General features: G+C 36.6%; 3 protein-coding genes across 4 annotated transcripts; all 3 read left to right on the top strand.

Annotated features, from left to right (window-relative positions):
* The first annotated feature begins 4,382 nt into the window (after positions 1-4,382).
* LOC119993832 (heavy metal-associated isoprenylated plant protein 45-like) lies at positions 4,383-5,167 on the top strand. Its single transcript, XM_038841113.1, has 3 exons — positions 4,383-4,603; positions 4,701-4,782; positions 4,877-5,167. The coding sequence occupies exons 1-3, from the start codon at positions 4,598-4,600 to the stop codon at positions 5,080-5,082; spliced, it is 294 nt and encodes a 97-aa protein (XP_038697041.1). The 5' UTR covers positions 4,383-4,597; the 3' UTR covers positions 5,083-5,167.
* Positions 5,168-6,952: 1,785 nt separating this feature from the next.
* LOC119992845 (pentatricopeptide repeat-containing protein At4g31070, mitochondrial) lies at positions 6,953-9,426 on the top strand. The gene has a single exon (XM_038839633.1). The coding sequence runs from the start codon at positions 7,144-7,146 to the stop codon at positions 9,001-9,003; it is 1,860 nt and encodes a 619-aa protein (XP_038695561.1). The 5' UTR covers positions 6,953-7,143; the 3' UTR covers positions 9,004-9,426.
* Positions 9,427-10,548: 1,122 nt separating this feature from the next.
* LOC119992586 (style cell-cycle inhibitor 1-A) lies at positions 10,549-16,487 on the top strand. Of its 2 annotated transcripts, none has more exons than XM_038839362.1 (5): positions 10,549-10,709; positions 10,829-10,951; positions 14,463-14,518; positions 15,794-16,023; positions 16,117-16,487. In XM_038839362.1, exons 1-5 carry the CDS (start codon positions 10,640-10,642, stop codon positions 16,181-16,183), a joined length of 546 nt encoding a protein of 181 aa, XP_038695290.1. In that variant the 5' UTR covers positions 10,549-10,639; the 3' UTR covers positions 16,184-16,487. The 2 variants fall into 2 exon arrangements, with proteins under 2 accessions (XP_038695290.1, XP_038695291.1); XM_038839363.1 differs by having other exon boundaries at positions 15,794-16,052; positions 16,135-16,487.
* Positions 16,488-18,651: the final 2,164 nt, after the last annotated feature.

The following is an 18,651-nucleotide window of genomic DNA, read 5'->3' as shown; positions in this document are numbered from 1 at the left end:
GTTTTCTACTAAGTAATCGGGCCTCTTGCCAAGCAAGCAGTGAGTTTCACATAAAAAAGTAGACCATGAGTGACTTCTGACCGACACCAAAGTGTGTGTGTGTACTTACCCCAAGTGTAGGGTATCGTCAAGTAATAAACCGGTGAGTCCGGTATCGATCCACGAGGAAGCAATGCAAATTTGAAGTGAATGATATGCAAATGACTAGCTAACACTAATAAACACAATGAATATCAAATAAAAGCAAGTAAAAGAAATGGGCCGAATGACTCGGTAGCATGAGCGATTTTGTAATCAAAGTAAGCACAAATTGGATTTAAAACAATTAATTAAAAACCTAGTCTCTAGTCCGTCCCGGTGGTTACTCGGTTCTCATACTCAAGGTATCATTGCAAACACACACAACCATACACAATGCATTGTGTGATACTATCAATCATGCATATGCAAAGAGAATTGGGATATAAGACTTCAATTCATACATGTAGGCCATCGGGTCTCTTAATCTACGATGAACGCAAAGGGATAAGCACCTAATATTATGGATTAATGTTCCCCCTTGGGGCTCGGCTTGGCTAACACCCTAGTTTCACACTCAAAGATCAATTAACCATAACTCTCCCATGCACATTCCTAAATTAACCCAAAACCCCATCATCAATACACATAATTAATAGCTATGCAATGGAAAACTCAATTAATTAAGGAAATCATGCAATGGGTTTAACAATTCTCAATCAAACACATTAGATGCAATCCCTAGACTAGACAATCCGAAAATACCATCAATATGTCATTTCCATAGATCCAATCACACAACTATCACGAAATTAAAAGAGAAAAATCGAAACTACGATTCTTTGAACATACCTTGAGTAATCGAAACCGAGCATCCACCATTTGGGACTAGAAACTAGAAAGGGAACTTAGCCACTCATCATAATGGGTATAAACATCAATTTTATAGATGAAAATCAATGTTTACAAACAAAATCACGAAAAACCCAGAAAAACTTAGAGAGAGAAGTAGAGAGAAAACAATGGAGGCAAGAAGTTGAAGAGGAGATGAATTCTGTGAAGTAAGAAGAAATCTTAGGGTTTTCTCCTCCTTTTACCATTGAAAATACCTAACTACCCTTATACAAACGTTCTCCATTGGTTATATACATGATTTACCCCAAATGCCCTTGAAATTTCGATGCAGAAAATTGCAGATTCGCCGTAGGTCCGGACACCTTGGGAAGTGTCCCGACACCTCACAGCAAAAAGTGCCCAAAAAGTGCTCCAACTTGCCCGAACAAGGTCCGATTCCTACAAAACCAAGGGGAAACATTTGTAAGTGTAAAATTAAGCTAAAATGCAATCAAATACATTAACTAAGTGCTAGAACATCCTAATTAGAGGGCACTAGAACCTCAAAATAGAGGTCCAATCAACTTCTATTGTGACTTGCTTAGCCTCGTAGCCTTTTTTGACTTGAGTTACTAGACCCATAGGGGTGTCTCTACACCTGATGCCCTAAACCAACTGGACTGAGAATCATTGGTTGAAAACTCGTTACATGGGTCAATTAGAAAGCTTAAAGGGGTAAAGCATTGCACAAGTCATGAAAAAAAAAAATAGTTTGCTTTCAAAATAAATAATTAAACAACCCGGTGTGTTTACTTGTTTTTGCTAATGATTCCCGATATGCTATGCTTGTGTTCATGTTGAGTTCTTATTGAAATTCCTATACAAGTGTTATTTCACATTCCATAAGCACGTTGGATATAATGAAGTTTGCGAATGAATGCTGTATTAGAAAATGTTGCCCCGATGCTTGGTTTGTTGGTGTGAATTTAAAAGCAAGATTGTACTCGCATGTTTCTATTAGTGGAATAACTTGACATTGTGGTGTCTTATAATGTTTCTGGGTATCATTCTGGTAAGCCCTCAAGAGACTATAACTTGTCCATTAGGGACACCTAGGGGTTTAAAGGCTTGTGTCACATACTAAGTGCCACCGCGATTCCTGCGACAGTGAGTTAGTTTTTATTTTAGTTTTCCTCTTTGTTGTTTTACTCGAGGACGAGCAAAAATATAAGTGTGGGGGTATTTGATGCACATATGATTATATATCTTTTTGCTTGTGTTTTTAGGTTGAATTGATGTTTTGTTTACCGAAATAAGATCGGATTTTGTATAAATTCTATTTTTTGTGCCTTTCAGCTCCTTATGTTCAACAGTTGCTCAACCCACGCTCGAGCATAGATGTCATCATATTGGCCAGCATCTAACACTCAACAGATGCTCAACAGGCGTTCAACAGCCGCTCGACAGAATAAAATCCGAGCATTAGAAGTTTGACTTGTTTTAGGAGTTTCCTTTGAGGTTTACATGCTTTATTATTATTGAAGGAAACCCTAGGAGGTTGGGGGAGTTTCAAACATATATAAATACCTCATTACAAGTCAAAAAGGGAGATCTTTTGGAGGTTGACGACAAAGAATGAAGAAGAAGGGATTTCGGCAATCGGGTTCCATCATTCTTGTGTTTTCTTTCCTAGATTTCCATGGATTCTATTAGTTTTATTTTCTTTTGTTTTGTTGCCTAACTAGCTAAACCTTTTACAAGGGGGACGATGTAGCCTCTTTGATTGTGCTTAATGAATTTGGTTTGATTAATTATTCATTTCTTTTTGCTATGCCAAGTGTTGGTTGTTGTGCTTAATTGATGATTGAACCGTGATGCCTAGCTACCATGTAGGTTTGATTATTCTGATGCAATTCGTAGTAGACGCCATGCTCGGATTGGGAATAGCTTCTTGGAATTTAACACCATGATTGCCTAGACATAGACACCATATGCTAGGATTCATGTGATCGCTACATAAGTTGCCATAGATCCAATTGCGTTCTTTTTTGTTAAACTAGTCTAGACGCCATGGATAGTTGCAAATTAAGAATAGACGTAGTAATGAATTTGGTTTGATTAATTATTAATTTCTTTTTGCTATGCCAAGTGTTGGTTGTTGTGCTTAATTGATGATTAAACCATGATGCTTAGGTACCATGTAGGTTTGATTATTCTGATGCAATTCGTAGTAGACGCCATGCTCGGATTGGGAATTGCTTCTTGCAATTTAACACCATGACTGCCTAGACATAGACGCCATATGCTAGGATTCATGTGATCACTACATAAGTTGCCATAGATCCAATTACGTTCTTTTTTGTAAAACTAGTCTAGACGCCATGAATAGTTGCAAATTAAGAATAGACGTAGTAAGTTAGACGCCATGACTATTACATGAATTAGCGGACTTGGTATTTGACATACATGAAGGATTAAGTACAATAAAGATGGTGAAATCGGAACCCTAGCTTACCCATTTGTTTGTTCTTTGCATGTTTCTTATAATTTCCTCTTTTAATTTCATAATTTTCTAATCATAAATAATCTTTTGTTTTTATTCGATGATGTCTATAGTGAATTTTGGAATTATGATAGATTAATACTCAATCTTCGTGGATTCGACACTCGTATTTGCTAAGTTATACTACTATTGATTCGTGCACTTACGAGTATAAACTGAGTTTTGAATCGTTATAATTTTAGTGGTTCGAAATGTCACATCACCTATAGTGGTGGATTTTTGACACTCCAAAAGTCCACCAAATTTTGGAGACTCCATATATGAAGTGTTAGTTTGTTGGTGAATAGTCCACATGCGGGACTCACAACTAAATTAAAATTTGACACATATTCTTCTTTTTCTTCCACCCTTTCTCTGACACATGTGCCTATGGAATGCTTGAAAATGCAATCCCATTGTGGGACTCACACTTGATAATGGAGAGTTTGCACAAGTTTTAATGCCTATGGTCAAGTGTCCATCATTGTGGATGCTCTGTTATGCGTTCTAACAGTAAGAAAGGCGGGAAAATAAGAATATTTTTCAGATAAAATACTGTGTCCGCCCTTGATTCCAACTTACATGGGTGGAGTTAAGTTTTTGAATTCTAGATCTAACACTGCAAAGACTCAGATCTCATGATGAAAGATGATTAATTAAGCTTAAATAATTAATAGTTAGTCCTTGGGTTGGTCTGGTAGATTAAAAGTATGGGACAGTTAAATACATTGTTATCTTTGTTAAATACAACATCATGTGTTAAATATACTACAACATCAATTTAAAATGTATGTATTTTTATAAATAGACTATCTCAAATTTATTATTATACCCTAGTGATGTTTGAGAGATGTTTAGGAAATCTATACTCACTAGTGACTATACTTAATTATGGTGGGACTCCCACCCCATATAAAGAATAAAGGAAAGGGCTTTGCTTCTAACCTAAGGTATATTAGCATAAATAAGGAAATTATCACAAAATCATGGGATCACCATGTGAGGTGAGTTACCTCCATCATGTATGTGGTGTGTACTTTATTGGTGGTGAATGGCCACACTCATGCTAATTTGCCATAATGAACTACTTCAACAATCATTGCACTCACCTCCTTATAGCCCCTCCTTATCACTAACTCTATATTTCTAGACACTGATATTGAATTGGCCTTGATCAGCTGACCAACCCAGCAACAAAGATCAATGGAGGTCGGCATACTGTATTCATTCTTTTGAAATTGGTTATACTAATTAGTTTTCATGTTTTCACTCTGTTAATCGGTTCAATTTTCATTTCGAATTCCAGGTTGTTGAATTGAAGGTAAATATGCACTGCAAGTGCAATGCCTGCGCGAAAATCGTACGCAAAACATTGTGCAAGATTAAAGGTATTATGTATATAACCCCCACAATTTGCATAACACAATATGACATTGCCAATATGCAGTTGAAGATTTTGATTCAGTTGTGTTGATACAATAGGGGTTAAGGGTGTGGAAATAGACACCATATTGAACAAGATCACAGTGTTGGGGTACATGAACCGCAAGGACGTCGTAAAGGCGGTCAGGAGGACAGGGAGGAGAGCAGAGGCGTGGCCGTCAACCTGTGGCGTGGAGGCCCCAAGCCCTCGTCTGCCTAGAGGGTTCCGGTGCATCATTCCTAGGTGTATTGTTTCTAAAAGTTGAAAACGTGAACGAAGATGAGCGATTTCAATGTTTTCATATGCAAATAAATAAATAAAAACATGAAAAGGTCGTGAATATTGATGTATAGAGTAAGACTTTATGATTCAGTTTTGTTGTTTGTATATGCTTTTATTTGGCTACATTAGGTTTCGCAAAGAAGTGAATATAAACTTCAAGAGCACAAATGTAGACTCGATGAACTGCAATAAAGTAGAGTCGATCGAGACTGATGAGAACCTTGATCTTAATAGAATTAAGAACAAGATTGAGTTGAGAGAAAACTCAGTTTTTAGAACAAGTCTTGTTTTTTGTTTAATTTCTTTTTGATACCAATACCATAAATCAATTGGCTCTTTATAGCTAAAGACTATTAGTCCTAATACAGTACTATCTTCTAGTCCTAATAAAATACAATCTAGGAATATAATTCTAACTACAAAGGCCTAACGTAGCCTAGAAGACTATTATTATTTAAAACTAATTCTAAACTAATAATTAGCTCGACTTTTTAGCCCTTAATTCACGGCGACATGAACTCTTTAATTCACGGCGGCATGAACTCTTTGATTGGGAAACTTGATTCTCCATAGGGATTCTACATCTTGCATGATGTGATTTTCATCATTCCTTCCCCCTTCAAGACTACCCTTGTTCTCAAGGGTAAAGGTTGTGGTTATTGACTTGTACAAGGAAATAATAGTTAAGCTAATTATATTGGAAAAGTCAAATTCCTTGTCTACCACATTCATTGTCTTAATTTGCACCATGGTTGAATTTGATGGTATTGCCTCCAACCCATTTTGTTGGTACTCGACGTGCATGGTTTGTGAGCCCACTTTCATGTAAGCATTCTTTAGTTGGTGAGCTTGGTATTCCGAGCTATTGAGGTAGACAATCGGGTAGAGCTTGAGGTCGTTACTCCAGCTGTCCTTTTTCACATGCTTCGTTGAAATAACCATGATCTCGAGATCAACAATTACAATGTCGACATTTAACTCTTTTTTCCTTGACGAAGAGTGCTTGAGAATCAGATGATGATCCGGAATAACTAGCATGGGAGTGACGACGGGTTTTATTATGGGTACTACTACATTGATGTCGTCCCTTGCAGCTAGCAATGATCACATCTTCAAAGTGAGCCAACCGTTGTTAAATGTTTCAAGTTCTGGTTTGAAGGGCTTGACGTAAAGCCTGTACATTATTCTCCAATGAACAAGTCGCTCATCGTCGGTTGCCATTCAAAGGAGTCTCTCAATAAAAACACTAATGATAAGATCCTTAATCTTAACAGAATTAAGAACAAGATTGAGTTGAGAGAAAACTCTCGGTTTTGAGAACAAATCTCATTTTTTGTTTAATTTCTTTTTGATACCAATACGATAAATCAGTTGGCTCTTTACGCCAAATACTATTAGTCCTAATACAGTACTATATTCTAGTCCTAATAAAATACAATCTAGGAATATAATTCTAACTACAAAAGGCAACGTAGCCTACATAAAATTAATCCTAAACTAATAACTAGCTTGACTTTTTAGCCCTTAATTCACGGCGGCATGAACTCTTTGATTGAAAAGTTTGATTCTCCGTAAGATTCTTTAGCTTGCATGATATGATCTTCATCAAAGACCTTCGACAATCTTGTAAAGATTACACTGAGAGTAGATAATGACGTTTGACAATGGTGTGGTGCCGGCCGAATAAACTCCAACGGTCAAGTTAGTTGAAGGTGATGAGATTTGTAGTCATAGAAGTAAAGAGTTGAGATCCATCTTGTGGTGGGATCCTATGTATTTATAAGCCTCTTGGTCACGTGATGAACACGTGAACTCTAAATTGGCAAGCATTGGACCTTGATCGGGCCATGGTCCTACGAGGGGGCTTCATGGCAGTATGGATTTTTGGCCGTCGAGTAGAGAACCCAGGCCGTAGGAGTGTCTGGCTTGATCATGAAGCTGGCGTGGGCCTTATTGAGTACTGCTGGACATAGTGTGAAGACTGGCCCATACCACAAGAAACTATAATATAGATAGTTTGTGTTAAGCCAATAGAGAACTAATCATGAAATTATTATCATGGACAAGAGTTGTATCACTCTTGATGCATCATCCTGTGATCGGACGGTTCTCATCAACCTCACACCTAGCTCAACCAATCTCAATCATCCTCAGTCAAGTAAAAGACATGGTGTTGAGAGGACTTGATGACCAAATACTGAAATTCTATAAGCAAGACCTTCACCCTTCTGGACTTTATGATTCAAACACTTTCGTTCTTCCTTCAGTCATCAAAGCATGCTCTTCTCAACAGTCCCATGAGTTTGGTGTCCAACTTCATGGCGTAGTCCTCAAAACTGGGTCTGATGCAGATCCTTTTGTTTCCAATTCTCTCATCACCATGTACGCGAAATCTTCAGAGACTGACTCGGCACGCAAGGTGTTTGATGCAATGCCTCAGAGAGACACCGTCTCGTGGAATTCCATCATAAATTGCTATACTCAAAATGGGTGTCTTTTAAGAGCAGTGGAAATGATGAAGGAGATGTATTTGTGTGGTTTTCTGCCAAAACCGGAGTTGCTGGCTAGCATCTTGTCTCTCTGTTCTCATACAGGGGATTTAAGATTAGGAAAAGTGATTCATGCGCTTGTTATTGTGAATGAGAGCATTGAGAATTCAGTTCTTCTGTCGACGTCTCTTGTTGACTTGTATTTGAAGTGTCATGAATCATTTATGGCTTTACATGTTTTTAATGGAATCGAGTTTAAAAATGAGGTTTCGTGGACTGCCATGATTTCGGGATGCATTGCTAATCAAAACTATGATTTGGCTATCGGTTGCCTCCGAGCGATGCAGGTTGAAGGGTTTAAACCTAACCGAGTAACTTTGGTGAGTGTTCTTCCAGCTTTTGGTGAACTTGGTTGCATTATACAAGGAAAAGAAATTCATGGATGCGCTGTTCGACTGGGGTTTGATACAGATCACCATTTTTCAACAGCTTTGATAGATATGTACTGCAAGTGCAGAGGAGCAATGCACTCTGGTAGACTTATATTCGAGAGATCGAAAGCTAAAGATGTTGTGATGTGGAGTTCGATTATTGGGGGCTATTCACGAAGTGATGGTTTAGAGGCTATGAAGCTCTTTAGGCGAATGAGAGCAGAAGGAATTGAGCAAAACTATGTGACTTTATTGGCAATAGTTACAGCCTGCGCAACTCTATCTTCGCTTAAGTATGGACGTGGAGTTCATGGTTATATATTAAGGTTTGGATTGAATTATAATATTTTCATTGGGAACGCACTGATAAATATGTATTCAAAGTGTGGATGCATTGTCTCTTCACGTCGTATTTTCAATGAAATGCCCGTTAAGGATTCTATTTCGTGGAGCACTTTAATAAGCGCCAATGGCATTCATGGTTGTGCTGGAGAGGCTTTACAACTCTACTATCAGATGCAAGAGAGAAAGATAGAACCAGATGCACCTGCATTTCTGGCTATTTTGTCTGCTTGTAACCATTCTGGCCTTGTTGAGGAGGGAGAAAATCTCTTCAATAATGCGATTAAAGACAAAATTCCAGTAGCTTTGGAGCATTATGCTTGCTTTGTTGATCTTCTCGGGAAATCTGGTAAGATTGAAGATGCTTGTGATATTGTAAGGACAATGCCCATGAAATCAAGTCCAAGAATTTGGACTTCATTGATATCAGCATGTAAAATTCACGGAAGATTTGAAATGGCTGCACTGCTAGAGCACCAGCTTATCAAATCAGAGCCAGAGAACGCTGCAAACTATGCTCTATTGAGTAATATATATGCCGAGTCTGGTGATTGGGTTGGTGTTGAACGGGTGAGAGAAGTTATGAGAGAACAAGGATTGAAGAAATGCTATGGTTTCAGCAGAATTGAGCTTGAAAATTAGAGGTAATGGCAGGGTGAGAGCCATTATTCATATCATGCATTTCGATGAGGAGGGTGATCATTGAGAGTAAACAGATGAACGAAATGTTATGGTTTCAGCAGAATTGAGCTGAAGAAAAGGAGAGTTCATGGCAGGTTAAAGAGATTGCTCCGGAGGAGTCGGGGTTGAAGAAATGTGACCATATCCGCAGAATGAGCTACTCCCTATATTACACATTTGAGGTCTTAAAGAGTGAGAGGACCAGATAAAAGCTGCAATAAGTCAAGCAGTATACCATAAGCTTAATAATATTGTCCTTACTTCTTATATCTGGCACTTTTTTTTTTCCGCGCATATCGAAGAATGTTATAATGAAAGTTGAGGTCTTTAATTTGTAACATTGCATGTTCTGATTTCATGTAAGTAGCTTGGTGATCTCATTCATGTTGCAAAGTATCATCATCCATTTCATGATCTGAACCTCAAACAAGCAAGGAAAGAAAAGCAGAGAAGTAATCACCAGAAAACCTGACTGAGCTCTCCAGTTTTTTTGAGAAACGGGGGCCTTGAGAAAGCTCTTCATAACCCCCACAAATAAGCATGTAGAAGTAAAAATAATAATAATGTTGACACACCCTAATATCATGTAAGCAAATTTCAACTTTAACAGTTTATAACTTACATTCTTATGATTTGGATTAGTATTTAAGCAAATTATTCGGACTTAATATATATTTGCTTGAATCTTGCAATTGTCAGTATGGTTTAGATTTGACAATACACTAATGGGGGTCATTTATATAATTACAAAAATTAGATAAATACGGTTTTCCTGTATTGTAGCATGTAGCCTTTTCTTCAATGTTTGTCTTTTTTTTTTCACGATACACAAAAATAAATATCTTCTTCTTTTTTTATATAAATTTTAGAACACAAAATATCTTAGAAATACATAGATATATTGAAATATCTTGTGTTTCACCAAATGTGTTGTTCTTCATTAATATAACAATAACTCAATTACTGCCAACTGCCTGCAAAATTACTTTTATTCTATCAATAAGTATTATTTCTGGATAATCATTAGGGTTTTTGAATTTTGTTTTGAGAAGTAACCATCCAAGACATGTTTACCTTGGACCTCACCTTACATGATAAATCTGGACATGTGAATCTTCTCATCCTATACGCACCAGATGATTATAAGACCTTTTAACTCATGGGATTGCTTCAAAAAAATTGATGGACTAGGATATTCAAGTAAGCTGAACATTTTTTTTTGTGAGAACTAAAATTTGATTCTTCATAGTGAAATTCAACCTAGTATTTAATTTTTCAAGATATTTTAAGAATTTTGGGATATTCAAGGTAGGCAGGATTAAGATTTATACACATTAAAAAAATTAAAAATCACTAGAAAGAAATTTTGGAAAATAGGGGAAGAAAAAAGAAAACTAATGTTGTGGGGAAATCCATTGTTGTGTACTCAAATTTGACCTACCAAATGAACGTTGACGTGAAAATAAAAATAATTTTGCTTACGAATATTGAAATTGCCACGTCAGCCGTCCGGCTTCTCTCATACTTCCAATTCACTCCGAAAACTCGGATAAATCAGATCGTTCTCTACATTGATTTTGATTCCAGAGAAGAAATCATGGGAAGCGCAAAGAAATCGAAGGACAAGAAGAAGAGGAGAGATTCAATTTCCCCGTTTGCATCTGAAGGTCTCGAAACTCTCTCTTTTCATACTATTTGTTTCCCTAGAAAACTCAATAGAGGTTCAATTTTTGAATCATTTTTCAATCTATGCGCACATATGATTTATTAACGTTATCTGACGCAGGTGAAAGGAAAAGCCGAAAGAGGCATAGAAGTGAGGAAGAAGAAGGAGGAAGAAAGAGCAAAAAGAGAGAAAAGAAAGAGAAGAGAAAGGAGAGTGAATCTCATAGGCACCGCTCTGATAAAGGTAATATGTCATACTACTATTTTTTCCAGTTTTTTTCTTCTTGCTTATGTGTTATATTTGATTTTGTTATTTTTTCGTTCACTCTGGGTTTTACTTACATTAATCCAGAAATTTCCCTTTTTTTCCAGTGATTGTTTTCACTTATTTGAATTTATAATTCTGTTTAAAGATGAAAGTTCAATTATGTATCGTGTACATAGCAGCAAAAAAGAAGTGTGTTTTGGGGTGTTGAGCTCCAGCAATCAGCATGTGTGTTCTACAGCCAAGAACTGTGAATATTTTCGAATTATTGATTATTGATTTGGCTTGATGTGGCTCTTGCTGCAATTACACAGTAGTTATTTTCTTCCTAGCTCATTAAAATACCCAATCAGATAAACTAATTTAATTTCACATCTCATACCTGAACATCATGAGTTTCGGTCACTAGAGGATTGGTGTAGAATAGTTAGGCAGAAGGAGATTAGCTCAAAATCCATTTTTTAACTTGGAGTAGTTTGCTCTGGAGACGAGTTACAGAGCTAAAGGGACCCCAAAGTAGTTGATGCCGCAGTAGTCTTTTAGTAGGAGTTTGCTTGCTTTGTTCCTAGTTATTAAGTTCTGTGATTCGGATTGTTGTTTCTGCGAGAACCCTCTACTGGCAGAATGAGTTTTTCTTTTTCTGTCTATCTGTAAGTTTTGATGGAATCAGAATTTTAAGAGATCAAATGTTCATTCAGCAGCGTACTTTATTAATTGGTGACTTATTTACTGGTGACATTGTATTGCTGTTGTTGTATTTTCTTTCCTCTGGAAACCCCAAAAGAAATTTCTTCTCTCATTATCTGTCTTTGAAATTTTTTCTGTTTTGCAACAACTGTTGCATAAACTTAGCTCAAAAAGCAGAGAAATTGAAATTATGGCATCTTTTTGAGGGGTCTAAATTTGTTTCAGGGTTTATAATTTCTGGTTTTACGATGGTGTTTTGTCTTGTTTATGTCGTTTGCAAGAAGTAAAATCCCTTTCTTTTGCAAAGGGAGGTTTTTTTGGCTCATGCATTCGGATTAAAAAATAACATTATGCACATTTCATTTTTTTCCACGAAGAAAATGAAACTGCTTTAGGGTTTAGGGCATGTTCATTCGGCACCATACTTTATTAACTACTATCTTTTTCACCCACCACCATCCTCATATTTAAACTTGTTTGACCCTCATTTCTTCCAACCACCACCATCCCCGTTCTCTGACCTACGCTTCTTTATGCCACCTCCGTGACATCATTTCTTCACCAACCCTTCTACCCATCAAGCTTTCTGGCCTTACCCATGCATCCGCTACCACCCCCTCTCTTCTCTTATCCACAATCCCGGCCCCCTTCTCAAATCCAGATGCCCCCTACACCTTCAAATATACCCCAAAATCTTCAAGATCTACCATCCAACCCACTAAATTTTGTTCGGGTCCAGCCTAAGGGATTTACATCTCATCCACCAGTTTCTTCAACTGATAACACTCATGGCCGGACTGTTCATGAGGGCTGGAGCTCATTGTTCTCGAAGGATGGGTTCGAGAAGGAAGTAGTTGAGAGAGATTAAGCTGCGGATTTGAGAACCTTGCCTTTGGGCAAAACTGGTGTGTTCATTGTTGGGCTCAAAAGCAAGTTCCTGGTTATATTGGCGCGAAAGTCTTTCGATGTTGTTCTTGTTCTTGAGGGCAGGGGTTAGAGGTGGGCGTGCATTTCGGAGCGTGCTAAGGGTCGAAAGTGGAAAGTTGGTGTCATTTGTTTGCAGGCGACAAAGCTAGAGGATTCTTCGCCTACCGTCTTTAGGGAGATTTGGGGTTCAAGAAATGGGAACTGGATTTCCCTCCCAGTTGTGAACTCGTTGGGGGTATCACAATCCTGTGGGATCATAATAAGTTTGAGTATAAGGATAATATGGTGGCTCTCACTAGATTTCTATAATCTTTAACAGCCGGAGTGACAACTTCCTTTGGGCCTTCTCGGGGGTGTATGGTGCGAGTAAGTATGGTGACAGCTATAAGTGTGAGTGGAACTTTCTACTTTCAGACATTAGTAGTTGGGTCCTTGGGTTCTTAGGGTGACACTAATACTAATAGTATCTTCTTTCCGCACGAAAGATCGGGTAATTCTCGGCATTATAGTAATATGAGGTGCTTCATGGAATTTATCTCTTTGTTTATTCTCAAGGACCTCCCACTTTTGATTGGGGAGTTTACTTGGTCGAACATGAGGGAGGTTCCTTCTTTCTCTAAGCTGGACAAGTTCTTAATTTCAGTGGACTGGAATCTTCATTTCTCAAATGTTCAGCAATCCCTTTTGCGTAGATCCACTTCAGATCGTTATCATGTCCTCGTAGAAGGTGGCTTTGGGGAGTGGGTTTCTTCTCCTTAGAGGTTTCAGAACTCTTGGCTTGGAAATGCTCAGCTTGAAGTTGGTGGAGTGATTCTTACCTTCATGGTCATGCTAGCTTTGTTCTTTTAGAAAAACTTAAGTACCAGTAAAAAAGTTTATTGCTTGGGTCATGGAGGAGTATGGTAATATGTGATTCAAGATTGATTCTCTAAATCAGCAGATTGCAAATTTGAATTGGATGGAGGTTGAGTGTGGCAAGTTGAGTAGTGAGGATTGGACTCTTATAGAGTACATATCCTTTCTTATGATTTCCCTCTACTCCTAAACTATGTCCTCACTTTGCCATTGGATTGGTTTGCTTACTGGAAATTATTAATCAAAAAGTTGTTGATAAGTTGTCTGTTTTAGAGGAACCATAGCTTGGCTATTTGAGGTTTTTTTTAACTCTATTTTTTCATGAAAAGAATTACAAACTTGACTCATAATAATAGGACAGGCTGTACGGAAATATTTGGAGGACTAATAATGAAGTACAATATCTGAGTGTGAGATTATTTATTATACACTCGCAAAGTCTAAAGGCTCAGTTTACTTAAATAATAATTTAAAGTAGAGTTCTGAGTGCTTCAATTATGATAATTTCATAGCTAAATGCTCATTTATAGTAGGCCATTAAATTAAAATTTACTTTTCTTTTGCTTGCTGAATGTAATTGACTGTGAGTTTTGTCATTTTAGCTGTAAACACAATCCTTTCACTTGTACATGTATTTGATCATGAGTTGCCATTTCCTGTATTGATGATTTGCTTAATATAATTGCTTCATTTTATGAATCATGTTTCAGTGGTGCAGTTGTTTTGATTGTTCACTTTCCACTTTGTATTGGCATATTACGGCCTGTCTTATGTACTCGTGAATTGTACTCTTCTTTGGCTAACTTTTCCACAAATACAATTTATTTGATGGTCTTGATTCTGTTAAAGTCTTTGACATGATATATAAATCATCAGTATGTGCTAATTGGTCAAATTTCTTTCTGTTGCTTGACCCTTCACCCTCGGGGAGTTAATTTCCTTTTGTTGTTCATACTTGCTAACTATGCAAAAATTTCCCCCTGAATGATTTTATCATATTGATGTGCTATTCTTGCCTCAGAAAAGAAGTCAAAGGATAGGCACAAACGTAAACGTCACGAGGGTGACCACCAGAAGGTGAGTTTTGGAATTCTGCACTATTGAAGTCAGCTTTAAGGCTATTATATTTTGTATATAGCATATGAATTTATTTTCTACTGTTACTCCAACATTTTAAAATTTATCGTAGCCTCCCCTTTCATCACTCAAGGTCTCTCGAAAAATTAGCATAAAGGATAGGTATGAAAGCATATCCAATAGCGGATTGAAAATTTTTTCCTTTTTCTCCTCTCTTCATAATCCCAGTTTTATTTGGCTCTCCTGAAGACATGAAATTGTAACTTCATTGATAACTAAAATGCTCCGAATCTTACTTCACTGACTAGATTAAATGATTGTACTTTCAAAGATGTGAGTGGTTGACGTTTTGGCAAATTACAACATAATCAATTGCTGCATATGCATGCTACAAGCCTAGAAGTCGTACCAAAATGTATTATGATGGTACTATTATATTTTCCCGCTTGCCACATTTGGAAGTATCTGACCGTATGCCAAAAATTAAGCTATATGGTACTTTGACCATTGAATCCCTATATATCGTGTAAACTTACCTGCTGGTGACTCTCTGTCATGGATTTGGTAAGATAGTATCTGTATCCAGATTCCAAGAGGATTTTTCTGTCTCTTTTAGAATTTAGTTGATGGAAGAACCTGTAAGAAAATTAAAAACACCAACAGAAATTATGAGAAGTCAATCATGCGTTTGAACTTTCTGAGGGATATGGGCTGCCCAGGGATGGGCTGTATACATGCAGCATGCTTCTGTACATGATAGAAATCTCAAAACTGGGGAAACCCAAGTCATGTGGCTCCCGGTGGTACTGAACTTAGTAAAATATGCATTAATGCACAATTTATATGACATTATATGTGGCTCGTGCATAGATAACTATATTTGTGTATGCTTGGCCCATGGGGTTAGTTTGGTGGTTGATCCTATCTTGAGTAAGGGAATGGAGTATAGTAGTAAAATCCTGAAATTAGTATTCTCTCAGTTATTGTTTTGTTTAACTTGAATTGTGAGCAGACCTCTTTTTTTTACCTTCTGATTCATTATATTTTTTCGGTTTGCTTCTTAAAGTTGTTTTGGGATTATCATATGCTAAAACTAAATCTATGGGACTAGGTTAAGCCAGTATAAATATTCGTTCAAAATTTGCATTGAAGGATATTCTGCTGCTATGTTCATTTCAATTCACAAAAAAACTTGTAGATTGGATGGTAATGATATTTCAGTTTATCTTGAAGTTCAAGTCATTGATGTGACGGATTTGTTATAAATTTCTTCAGAAGCTTGAGTTCCAAGAGATATCAAAGGATGACTACTTCTCTAAGAACAACGAGTTTGCAACCTGGCTGAAAGAAGAGAAAAAGATGTTCTTTTCTGATCTTTCGTCGGAGATTGCTCATGGTTTGTTTTCAGAATTTGTCGAGGATTGGAATGATCAGAGGCTGGACTCCAAATTTTATGAAGGCATTTCAAGTGGGCCGCGGACAGCACATAACTGGAAAATCAAACAGTAGACAAACACTGTTGCTGTAGTTTGAAGTTTGAACCTTGAACCCTACTTGTTTAGTTTTCTTACATATGTACTCTGCTTTTGTATATGCTGATTTGCAGTCTTTCGTAGGAGGAACATAACCATTTCTCAGCATCTTAAGAAATTCTCTCCGTGGTAGTTTTATCTGCAAAAGTTGCTTATACAAGGATATTCTAATAGCAGATGGAGTAGTGGGTAATGGAAAGATACAGCTATGGTTAGTTCCTGCATTTTCTTTCTCGTCTCCTACTTTGATCATTTTGATAATTATCTTGTTAGGTTTGATATTTTTCTTAAAAGTCACATTTGATTGGAGGATTATGATGTTACACTTTCTTAAGGAGAATCTTCAGGGAGGATTGCCAAGGTTTTTACCCTTGGATTGCAGGTATATAACTAATGTAATTGTATTATACTGATCACACAGGGTTGCCTTTGCGTTTAAGGGTGAATACATGAATATGTGATTAGGTGCACGGTCTCATTTTCGATTTCCGAATGAAAATCAGAGTTGTGACGAACCAGAGTTGTGACGAACCTTGAGTATGTGTTGGATCATACCCTCAGAGCAACCACGATGGGATGACTTTAAGGGGGCATGAATGGCTTTTGTTGGCTTGTTTAATAGGTACCCTAAAAAAAATACCTCTATTGGTGTAATTTTATTGTCCCAAATTTAATGGGACAAAATGGACCCGTAGAGGTTGTAATGTCTCATGTTTGTTTGTTTGTCGGCCCCCATAACAAATCGCATATACACCAATAAATTTTGCTAACCCAATCGCATCAATGAAATACACCTCTCAATATATTTTGTTGGTCCCAATAAATTTACACAATTGTAGTTGCTCTCATTGCTCAACGAGTAACATGCAAATAGGTTGGGTATCGATCTCTCAAAATTATGAAAAACTTTACACAACAGGTCGGATAGCTGTCATTCAACTAGATAGAAGTGTTCTAACCATCTAGCATCTAGTGGTGATCGAGTTTATTTTATTATTATTATTAGCAAAGTTGACACTTATTGCATAAAAGAAGAAAAATTTTGAAGTCCACATAGACTCTCCTATATGACCAAAATGAAATACATTCAACTCAAAGGAATTGATGCCATAAGCACACAAAAATAAATAAATAAATAAAAACCTAAAAGGAATTGATTCACACACATAAACGCCTAATACGACTCATAAGCAGGGTTTTGAAAACCGGAATTGATCGGTCGATCGAACAGATTCAACCGGTAACTGGGTACTTGTCCGGTCTGGTAAATTTGACATAATCAACCGATCGAACCAGTTTTGACCCCGGTTCACCATTTAAACCATGAATCGAAGGATTTTTCCGTTCAAAGACCGGTCCGATTTTCAAAACCTTGCTCATAAGAGTGACCGAGTACTAACTCATGAATTCTTTCCTCTACATTGACATTTGCTAATTTACTTTCTAAAATTTGCACAATCTAATCAGTTGAGATTTATGATTACCAAAATTTGTTTAACTCTTTATAAATGATAAAATGTATTGAGACCCTTGAATTTTTACCCGTCTTACAAGTTCCAACTGTTCCCTCATCAAATTTGACACTCAAGTAGTTTTATTAAACCTGGACCATATTTTTAAAGTCTTAGTTTAAACGGTGGATTTTTTTTAATGTAAATTTAACTGATCTAACAGTTGATTTTTTTCACTTTTTGATCGTTTTTTTTTATTTGATTTGATTTTTAGTGGAAAAATACATAATTTTTTTAAAAGAAAGACCAATCGATTCGATTTCGGTTTTGGTAGTTTTTTTAACAGCCCGCCTCAATCAATGGGTTTGCTCTAGGATTTGTGCTACATTAACATTAGCCCTAAAGCAAAGTAAAATAGAATTATATGTGGATTATGCAGATGTAGTGAGGACACCTTTTGGGTTAATTTTTAAGGGATTTTCTTTTATAAAAAAATCAGTATTCGTAGCTTGTTGAGACTTGAGAATGACATAGAATACAATTGGCGGCATTCATGCATGTATGGATATTTTAACAAGAAAAAAGAAGCCGCTAATTTGACCAAGAAAGAAAAAGACTATTCAAATTCTTGTTGAAGGCTTCAAAATCCAAATTCAATTCCTAGAACTAGAGGTTTATCAGTTCATGTTAAGATAAAAATATCCCACATCATAAAAGTTGAGGGAAAACAAAGTATTTTATAAATTAAGTTCAATACCTCCCAAATATAATGTTTTCTTAACGTCAAATTTTGAAGTCCACATAGACTCTCCTATATATATGACCAAAATGAAATACATTCAACTCAAAGGAATTGATGCCATAAAAAAAAAAATAACTCAAAGGAATTGATTCACACATAAACGGGTAATACGGCTCATAAGAGTGACTTAGTACTAACTCATGAATTCTTTCCTAGAGATTCAAGCTCATTCCTCTACATTGACATTTGTCAATTTACTTTCCAAAATTTGCACAATCTAATCAATGGAGATTTATGATTACCAAAAGAACTTTAACTCTTTATAAATGATAAAATGTAATGAGACCCCTGAATTTTTATCCGTTTTATAAGTTTCAATTGTTCCCTCATCAAATTTGACATTCAAGC

Source organism: Tripterygium wilfordii, chromosome 23 (assembly GCF_013401445.1).
Source record: "Tripterygium wilfordii isolate XIE 37 chromosome 23, ASM1340144v1, whole genome shotgun sequence".
NCBI lineage: Eukaryota > Viridiplantae > Streptophyta > Magnoliopsida > Celastrales > Celastraceae > Tripterygium > Tripterygium wilfordii.
The sequence above is the reverse complement of the archived record's forward strand: the minus strand, read 5'-3'. Positions and strand labels throughout refer to the sequence as shown.

What these genes read in the sequence shown, in the direction of transcription:
- LOC119992845 (XM_038839633.1), top strand. Translation starts at nt 7,144, where the DNA reads ATGAAATTATTATCATGGACAAGAGTTGTATCACTCTTGATGCATCAT.
- LOC119992586 (XM_038839362.1), top strand. Translation starts at nt 10,640, where the DNA reads ATGGGAAGCGCAAAGAAATCGAAGGACAAGAAGAAGAGGAGAGATTCA. An exon ending in TTCCCCGTTTGCATCTGAAG is followed by an intron (nt 10,710 to 10,828) that starts GTCTCGAAACTC and finishes TATCTGACGCAG; the next exon opens with GTGAAAGGAAAAGCCGAAAG. An exon ending in ACGAGGGTGACCACCAGAAG is followed by an intron (nt 14,519 to 15,793) that starts GTGAGTTTTGGA and finishes AAATTTCTTCAG; the next exon opens with AAGCTTGAGTTCCAAGAGAT.
- LOC119993832 (XM_038841113.1), top strand. An exon ending in AACATTGTGCAAGATTAAAG is followed by an intron (nt 4,783 to 4,876) that starts GTATTATGTATA and finishes TTGATACAATAG; the next exon opens with GGGTTAAGGGTGTGGAAATA.